This window comes from Montipora capricornis, chromosome 10 (assembly GCF_036669925.1).
Source record: "Montipora capricornis isolate CH-2021 chromosome 10, ASM3666992v2, whole genome shotgun sequence".
NCBI classification, from domain to species: domain Eukaryota; kingdom Metazoa; phylum Cnidaria; class Anthozoa; order Scleractinia; family Acroporidae; genus Montipora; species Montipora capricornis.
Genome location: NC_090892.1, coordinates 55,276,209 through 55,286,208, shown reverse-complemented (window position 1 = coordinate 55,286,208; position 10,000 = coordinate 55,276,209). Strand labels below are relative to the sequence as shown.

At 40.9% G+C, this 10,000-nt stretch overlaps 1 protein-coding gene and 1 pseudogene across 1 annotated transcript in view; both read right to left on the bottom strand.

Annotated features, from left to right (window-relative positions):
* LOC138018644 (ankyrin and armadillo repeat-containing protein-like) overlaps nucleotides 1–3,435 on the bottom strand; it is a 5,907-nt pseudogene extending 2,472 nt beyond the window's left edge.
* A 4,472-nt stretch (nucleotides 3,436–7,907) lies between these two features.
* LOC138021679 (isoamyl acetate-hydrolyzing esterase 1 homolog) overlaps nucleotides 7,908–10,000 on the bottom strand; it is an 8,292-nt gene continuing 6,199 nt past the window's right edge. The window contains exons 4-5 of the mRNA XM_068868634.1: nucleotides 8,847–8,965; nucleotides 7,908–8,690 (exon numbers count right to left, since the gene is read on the bottom strand). Coding sequence (XP_068724735.1) covers nucleotides 8,505–8,690; nucleotides 8,847–8,965 — 305 coding nt within the window. The 3' untranslated portion in view covers nucleotides 7,908–8,504. The remainder of the gene's footprint in view (nucleotides 8,691–8,846; nucleotides 8,966–10,000) is intronic.

Below are 10,000 nucleotides of genomic sequence, written 5' to 3'. Positions count from 1 at the left end.
TATCAAGAGTGCTCGACTCCGCATCAAGTGGTCCGGGTTCGGGTCCTCGCCAGGGACACTCTCACGGTGCCTCTCTCCACCCAGATGTATAAATGGGTACCGGCGAAATGCTGGGGGTAACCCTGCAATGGACTAGCATCCCATCCAGGGGGGAGTAGAAATACTCCTATTTGCTTCATGCTAATGAACCTGAAGATAAGTGCCGGCCTGATGGGCCTTCTGGCTCGAAAACAGAGACTATCAACATCACACCACTTGAAGAATACAGACAGTTAACCTAACAAAGTGGCCCCTTAACACTCTTCCTCAAATTATCAGCTTTAAACAGCTGCATTTACCTGACCCTAAACAAATGCTGATAGTAATTTACTTACCTTACTGACAGAAATAGGTGGCAAATTCTTAGACATTAATTTCATGCTGGAAATTCAAAATTGGTTGTGCACCTGATCGGGTACATTTTTGGAGTACACTATTTTAAAATGCACCCTTTGTCTGGTACAAGTATTCAAGTTGAGAGCCAATCCTTCTGTTCTCAGGTAAAATATGCCTCCATTGCAAATTAATCCAGTGAACAGAAATGAATGAGATTAATTTCAATTTGACGAGATATTTCACACACCACCATGTTTTATGTTGATTGCATATTTTTGAGACATTTCCCCAAAGAACTTTCACAGAGACTGAAATATAGACAAAAGCCTCTGCTTACTGCCTATCTTTAAGTGGTTAAGACTGAGAGGATTTGTAAAAATACATTGCAACTGATTCCTTGAAAATGTATCCAACTTACCCGATGGGAGGAAGACCAATCCTCCTACAATGCTGCCATCTCTCCACAAACTGAGGTGACAGTTTCACCTTTCCTGCATGAAACTGGATCACCTCGTAAAGAAAGGGGTCATGGCGACAAACACCAAGGAGCTGCCTCTCACCTATACTGTCATAACTCAAGTAACCAAGAGCAACAGATGCGGCTGCCTGTACAGTTTCATACTTCGAGGTCAAGAGTTTCCCTAACAATGGGATTGTTCCAACGGAGATGATTGCACCTGGAATACCTGCTCTTGTGTGGGCTAGGGCACCGATAAAGTTTGCTGCTGCAGCTTGGATGTCCTCAGTTGTTGAATCAAGCTGTGATATTAACAGCTTTATTCCTGTTGCAGATGTTTGTGATTGGTCCTCATCTGGAATGATGCGAGATAGAACTACGATTTGAAATGCAGTATAAGTGACCTGCTTCTCATTTTTGGACTCCAAAAATGGCATGAAGGTGTGGTACTCAACACCCCCAGACAAAGCGATCGTCTTTTGATTTGCCACATTATTGTAGGAAAATACAGCCAATGCAGCTCCTGCAAGTAGATGGACATCGTCATCGACATTGTAGAGTTGTCGAAGGATGTGAATGAAGCTGAAATCTTTGTGGTCTAGGGCTGTTCTCATGTTGGCAGTGTTACTCAAACAAACACAGCCTAAAGTGTAGGCAGCCTGAACTTTAATGATGTCTTGCCTTGCCTGAACCATGTACCTGATCAGAAACCTATGGCCACCTTCCTTCATCACTGCTTCTTGATTCTGAGTATGTGGTCTGAAACCCAGGCACAAACACAATGCTCGCAAAGTTTGCAGCACGCTAAGAACAATGTATGCTGGTGTATTGGCTTTCCCCAAAAGACGAACCAGTGGCATAACACCATTTGCCTTAGCAATGTCTTCCCTCTTGTTTCTAACTCCTGAGGCAAGCACACACAGTGCCTCCGAGCCAATAAAATGCAAACTTTCCGGTAAATTCTCAGAGAGAAATTCAACGAGTATATTGACCCCTATTTCAGCTGCAATTGACCGTCTCTGCGCATTCTTTTTCCCAGCAATGGCCCAGAGGGCTCCCGCAGTTAGAGTTCTCGCATCAGCTGCCCTTGATCGCTTTAACATCCTCATTAGCATCAATACACAGCCATGTTCAGTCACAACTCTCTGATTATCCTCATTGCCTTCTGCCAGGGAGTGAATCCCCCGCACTGCGGCAAATTGGCATTCCCTGGAGCGCAATCGCATAAGCTCCATTAATGGCTGCACACCATTTTCAGCAACAAATGCATTCTGATTAACTCCATGTCCCTTGACAATTGCACTTATTGTCTTTGCTACTATCGATAAGACATGTTTGTTTCTAACAGCAGTTAACAAAACCACCAGAGACTTCCAAATGTCTTTATTGTTTCCAACAGAAGTTTGTATTTCTAAGTTAGAGCTTGTTAAAACTTTCAGAGTGCTTAGTGCTGATTCAATAACCTCTTCGTCATCAGTAAACTGCAGTAATTGCACCAGACATTCAACCCCTCCATTACTTACTGTGGCTTCTTTATTAGGTTCACTGTACGCCAGAGCTTCCAGAAGCCTTGTCGCTGGCAAATACAAATCTCTTGTGGTCTCTTTCAATTGCAAAATGATAGGAGGCAAGGCTCCACTTTGAGAGAGAGATTCCTTCCCAACTTCGTTCTTAACAAAATTAAGAAAAGCTGAAAGGGAAAAAACTTTTGCCTCCTCACTTGCTAGGGAATTTTTAACAACTTTAAAAAGGCTTGAACTCCTCCTGCGTTAAAGAAATCTTCTAAATGTTCTGAATGTTCATCTGAAGTGAGTTTGACAATAGCTCTCGCGCAGCAAGATTCCAAATCGTTTTGGGCAAGCCCAGAGATCAAATTCTTCCAAACGTCAAGATCAGGACTTTTCAGTTTCAAAAGATATTCCAACACACTGATGTGATTTTTCAATGCTGCTAGCTCAACAGCGCCGAACATGCGACGATCTTTGGCTTTGAGGTTAGCCTGGAGCTCTTCGGCAAGAAGTTGCACAGTTTCAACATGACCGTTCATACAAGCTAAAAGAAGCGGGGTCAATTGCTCTCCATCTTTCGTCTCCAACTCCAGTTGATCTTCTCCTGACTTAACAAAGCGATTGACGCTTTTATGATAACCGTTGTAAGCGGCGTGGTGGACGTGTGCCCAGCCTTTTTCATCGAACTCGTCCATGTTTACTTTTACAACCTGCGGTTTGAACAACCCTCGATCAGCTGCTAAAATCGTAAAATATAATAACTACAAGGTGTTTTTGCGAGCTACGTCTCTCGTTTAGAACATGACCACTTCTCGTTAAAACCAGCAAGGGGCAACTCTTCGTAATTCAGGAACTCTTCGGGCAAAGTAGCTATGTCCACAAGTCTTCATCGAGTTGACAGTTCAGTTGCTAACGAGGTTGCTATGTGCCTGACGAACAAATTACATGTTCCGATAAAACGCTGGGCAGCGATCAGTCAATTTGCTTTTCTTTCGAAACGTTTGCTGCTGTGCTTTTCCGTAATCTGCTAACTTCGAAGACCAAAAAAGGCTAAAAATACTTGAAACTGCGGAAATACCTCTTTAAAAAAGTTTACATTACATCCGCTTCAATATATCGATTGTTCTCTTCTGTGCGCTGTGGGCTGTTCGCATTGTCACGCTGGCTGTCATACAATTCAATAGGTAACGCAACACCACGCGATCGCTTGTAACTCGTCGTAGTTTAGTTATTTGTTCATTACTATCTAATGGCAACACATTACAAAGGAGGGGAAAAAAAGAGAAGGAAAATATAGCGCCATAAGACCCCATAAGGATGATCCACAAAAGAGTCCAAGACCCCGAGGCAGATCACCTGGATATACACTTCAAAATAATGATAGAAATGATTATTGAATAATGATATAACCTAAAAAATATTTTGTGTAGTTACATGAAATTAAGACTGAGTTAAATGTTTCATCAAATTAATTCTAAAGGTCTTCAAATTAGAGCTATTATGAATACTGCTAGGTAAGCTATTCCAGCTATCAACTATCCTATTAATAAGAAAATTTATAATAATTCGTTCTAGCAAAGTTCTTTTTTATCCTCATACTATCACAACCCCTGACGATGTAACGATCTTGCATGGAGTAGAAATTCAGATATTTCACGGTGAGGTCCACATTTAGATAACCATTGAGCGGCTTGTATAGAAATGTGACATCTGCCATAAATCGCCTTTGCTCAAGTGATTGAAGATTGAGTTTCTTTAAACGGGAGGCATAGTCGATGTCTGACTTGAGGATGAGCCTGGTAGCTCTTCTCTGGACACGTTCTATGATGTCAATGTTCTGTTGGGTGTACGGAGACCATACAACAGAGCCATACTCCTAAGTGAGATCAAACAAAAGAGCAACAAAGTGTTTTGAAAGTTGTGAGATCAGCAAAGCCCCTACAGGTACAAGATATTAGGCTCAGCATCCAGTTAGCTTTGGAGAAAATACTATTCACGTGGGAATTCCAGGATAGGTGACGGTCGACGAGCAAACCCAAGTCCTTAAATTGAAGAACCATCTCAAGACGTGATTCATTCATACAAAGTTCAGTCTCTACTGGTTGCACTTTTCAAGATATCCGCATTATTTTACACTTTTTAATATGAAAATCCATTCTATTTAATTTGCTCCAAGTCCAGAGATTGTTGAGGCTCTCTCTGAAACAATGCATGATCATGAGAATTGTAAGTTACTCTTGAAGTTTTACAGTCGTCAGCATAAAGGGTGATTGTATTACCAAAACAGACGACGACAGGAGGATCACTGATAAATATAACGAAAAAAGGAGGATCCAATCATAGATCCCTGGGGAACTCCTGATGTAACATTAGACCAAGAAGAGTGGTGGCCGTCGATGATGACTCTCTGATAACGTTCATACAACTAATCTCCACACCAAATGAATTCAAGAGGGAACCGCCAACACCAAAATTAAATAATTTTTGTAGTAAAATGTTATGGGGTACTCGATCAAACGCTTTGGCAAAGTCAAGAAACACAACGTCAGTCTGTCGACCCTCGTCTAACGTCTTGGCCCGATGATGGTACGTTAGGACAAGTTGAGTTACACATGATCTTCCTTTAATGAACCCGTGCTGCCAGTCAGGGAGGAATGATCATAAATCGCAGAATTAACAATCCTTCAAGTTTCCAAGCACTTTGCAGGAATCATGGATAGGAGAGAAATTGGTAACCAGCTCTTTGTTGCCAATCTTGTGTACAGGGGAGATGTTAACCCTTTTCCAGAGATATGGAAGGCTACCTTGTCGAAGCCGCGAACAATTAAACAAGAGGTTGAGAGGTTTAGCTAACTCCCTGGCACAACCCTGGAGAATTCTGCCGGGAATACCACCCACCTCTGTGGCCTTGTGAATATTGAGATTACATAGGATCTTCCCAACTGCCTCCTCAGATGATTCCAAGTTCAACAGAAGCCGTGGATTGACAACATCAACAATTGACGGCGAACCACAAGACGATGGCTGCAGCGTAGATTCAGGATACCGTGACCGTTCTAAAAAGTCGTAAGAAACTGCTTGAGGAATCCTTCGTGACTTAGACTTGAGCGAATAAAATGACCAAAATTGCTTAGGGTTGGTCTTCAATTTTTCATATAAAGATCTCAGATAACGATCGTTATTGGCCTGAATTAACTTCTTCACCCGTTTCCTCAATGCGGTAAACCTACATGATAGTTCTTGACAACGGGAAACTTTAATTTTTTTCCACAGTTTTTTCTTTTTTCTTACCAGTTTCATTACCTCTCTGTCAATCCATGGCGGACTGTGACGGCGCTTTAAAGACTTAACCGGGATGAATTCCTTGACACTTTGAAAAAATATATTTTGAAAGTTCTTCAGACTGGTGTCTATATCGTCAGTCTGAGAAACTTTCAAAATATATTTTTTCAAAGTGTCAAGGAATTCATCCCGGTTAGGGGGGTTTACATAAGAAAACTTAGGGGGTGTTTACATGATAAAACTTGCACCGGTGCGAGTTTCACACCGGGGTGACTTCTTGATACCGCGTTTACATGATGACGAGGTGAATTCGTATCGTGTTTACCGCATCATTTTTCGATGAGGTTACGCCTCCTGTTTCGATCCTGTTTCGATCCTGTTTACACGACACCAATCAAGACCGTTGGCGAAACCGGGTGGATTTGAAAACTCTGCCAAAAGTGGAGCGTTTTTAAAACGATACGGCCTCATCTGCGTTGTAAACAGCGAAACCGCATCGATTTGAATACGATTACTTTGGCACGAAATTTGCATTGTTCGATTCAAAATGGTAAATTTAGCACGTAGTGCAGCGCTCGCTTCTGGCAAAAACGATTCCGTGTGAACACTTCCAAATCGTATCGATTTTGACGCGGTTTCGAAGTCACAAAACCATGTCGATGTGAAACCGCGTGCGTGTAAACGCTGCCTCAGTAGTCAACTACCATCTTCAGCTAACATCTAGATGATCTACCCGGTCTGCCACAGCTCAGCATTTGGGGAAGTATCCCAATAGACCCTTCTCCAAAATGGCGGCAAAGGATTTATATGAGTTAAAACAGAACTGAATGAAAAACTGATTCCACAAATAAAAAGAGCACCTTACTTTAGTAACCCTGCAAAGTTTCAGCGTATTAGATGTTATATCAGCTGAGAAAAGTTGAAAGTTGAAATTTGACGAATTTACAGACGTTTGTATGACTGGGGTAAACGCCATAGCCCCGGTCATACAAACGTCTGTAAAATTTTCAGTTTTCAACTTGCAGTTTCTCAGAGCTGATATTACACCTGTACATGTTATGCTGGAACTTTGCAGGATTACTAAAGTAAAGGTGCGCTTTCTATTTCTGGTATACGTTTTTAATTTTAACTTAGTTGAATTTTCGGCCGCCACTTTGGAGAAGGGTCTATTGTCCGAGTTCCAAGTTTCTGACCCTTTCTGGATACGCAGTGAAAGAAAAAGGTTAAGGAAGTTTAAGGTCAGCAAGGGCAATGGGTCTGTTACATCCAACCTAATTAGTTTCTAAAACTCGCAGGGACGGCGATTCTACCGGCACTATTTGATCTTTTCGGTAGCTCATTAATGATATGATCCTGCCACCACAACATCGACAGTGGAACTCACGGTCTTCTCGGTCTGGAAAACAGCTAGATTTACACCCATTACAAGAAGGACGACGACTTCCAAGCAAGCTACTCGACTAAGTGGCTAATGATAACATAGTTCAGCGTGTCCTCAAAGGGAAATTTAGCTCCCGACAGACAGTGGGCGTATCGCCACGGTTTTTGAACTGCCTTACGCTTAGTAACTTTGGAGACGGACATTCTATGAGTGGCTTTAGTTGATTTTTAAAGAGCTTGCGATAGTGTTAGCAATGAAATTGTTATAACGAAATTACTGCAGAACCTTGAAATTTCTAGTTCCTTTTTGACTTCGGTAAAAGTTACCTAAGCAACTGGTGAGACGCCAATGCACAGTAGTCAAAGGCCCTTCCAGTCCTCTTTGGCATTGCACAAGGCTCCGTTCCAGGACCAACTTTGATTGCCCTGGGTGAATTGTACTTGTGCGCCAATGACACAACTATATATATTTACCGCACCGGAGAGAATGTGGATCAAGCAGTCGCTCACCTAAACAACGTTTTCAATGGTACCTGGATAATCGTCTCACTCCACAACTTCTCAGTATTAAAGATGAAGAGGGAAAAGGTTTTTGCGAGGAATCCGCATTAAGGTCTTAATATCTGCATAACGACCAAACGAGGTACTATTAATTTTAAAGGGTCTGCCAACTAATCCTCGACTGAATAAGACCATTTTGTAACATGCGAGGCGGTGAAACTTAAGTAGTTGATTAAGAGGACCGTTAACGTTTTCTTGCGAAACACAGTAGTTTTAAGATGCTGAGCGCCATTGTGAATTAAGGTAGTTTATGGTCCACCTCTTTCAGTAAACAAACAGTTTCAACTGAAGATGATTAAAGATGAAGAACATCAAGATTGATCGAAACATGTTAAAAAATCAAAGTTGTTGTTCATTATTTATTGACTTGTAAGATACTTTACAACAGTTTTCTTAGGTAATTGCATTTGTAAATTTGATGACATTACTGTGTATGAATAAGGTTATCCCATCCCATCCCATCATCATCATCATTAATGTTGCAAAACGAGGATCTTAATTTCTTATTTAATACAGGTATGAATGATCATTCTTGCTGTAACATGAGACATCTGATCTTGACCCAGATGGAAAGAAAACAGCCACTTTCTGTACAGTAGTCCAGAGTCCTACCGAGTTATGCTATAGCTATTCCAGACTGCTATTTCCATAGGTCCCTTTGGCCTGTAGCTTCCTTTCTTATCAGGGCTACGTAGGTTCATCGTTTCTGTATCAGCTATTGCTTTGTTCTCCAATCACAGACTGTGCCTGGAAAGCTACAGGATCTCCCGTCTAGAGCTTCACTATGAGTCTTAGAGAGTGACTGAAAACTGATGCTCAACCAAAATACATTGCGCGCTTATTTTGTTGTTTTAAATAATTCCAGCGTTTTGATTTGGGTACTCGCCGGTGATAAATTTAGGTAATAGTTACTATAAATTTACTAATATTCTCATTATCTATCAGCTATCCTTTCCAGAGCCCAAGAAAACTTTTGCTGGATTTTTGGGATCCAAGTCCTTCCAGTCTGGAAATACTAGAGGCAAATGTCCCACTTTAGGTTCAAGTGCTTTGATCACATGGTTTGCTACAAAATGGTTGCCTTCTTTAGAAAGATGAAGTCCATCACACAGAAATGACTCCCAGTTCTAGAATGAAATACACGTAAAAACCATCAGGTTAAATCACATTTACAGGGACAGTTAGAAACACACACAGGTGATAAAAAAGAGCAAAAAAAGAAAAGGTATTTTAGTAATCAATGATATTGTAAAGCGAAAAACAATGTTCGGCTTCAGACTTACTGGTTGTTCATAAAATAAGGAGTAAAGATTTATAACATCCACTCCAAGCTTCTTCCCTAAATCTGCACATTTCTCAGCAAATGACTTTACTCTTTCAGCAGATAAGGGCATTTCCCTTCCTAAAAAGTGAAGAAAAAAAAAAGTTATGCAATGAATTGTTTTGTTCCACCCAGAAAACAGTGTTCAATTGACTTGCAATGACACCAAAACCAAACTAATTATTTTGGTTATAGTCACAACAGATGCCGGCAAATCAAATGAGCCAAGTCAGGATAAAGCTGGTGGGAGACCAAGGTTTAAGTAAAAAATTCAGCCCTTGTACGACGGAGATGACATCTAATTAGATAATTTCACCACCAAGACTCGAATTTGACAATTGAACTTTGAATTTTAGCATGAGCTAAATCCCAAAGAAGCACAATTGTAAAGAAAACCCATGTGCAAACAGTATTGCATGTCCACATGATGTGAACAATTTTGTGCAAACCAGACTTGGTGGTGAATTTTGAGCATATGCCATCATCATGCATAACTTGGCCTATTACGTGTAATTTAATTTGTTGTTTCCTCTGACTGGTTGAGAACAAGTGGATAACAATTAAGCCAGTCACAAGGCTGCTGCCTAAGAAAATTTTCCGGGAGCCCTTTGGCTTCCAACATTAAAAGTTAGTAGCCCAAGTGATTTTTTTCAAGAGCCCAGAATTAATTAATTCCAGCTGGGATCATATTTACAAGAAAGTGATGATGAAGCAAGTAAGGCGCCCATTCGGACTACTTGTTTAGAAATCTGGTCGCTCACCCTCGCAAATAAGGCGCCCAAGGCAACCATTCGGCAGCAACCTTGCAGCCACCAAGTGTTCAGCAAAACCAATGTATTGGTAGTACATGACATTTTAATTTAGCAATATACAGTCTATTAATATTGAGGACAACTCTATTTCTACACTTGTAGCCGTTCACACTCACCCATACTCATTCCAGTAATCCCACTAAAAAAAAAACTACTACTACAACTCTGGATGATTTTTATTCTGTAATCTGAGAAGGCTTTCCTCTTTCTAAACAGCAATGATTGTACATGAACATGTGAAGCTACAGATTATTATTGGTAACCTTAGAGGGATTTGAGCTTTATCAGCTGGATATAAAGGAGT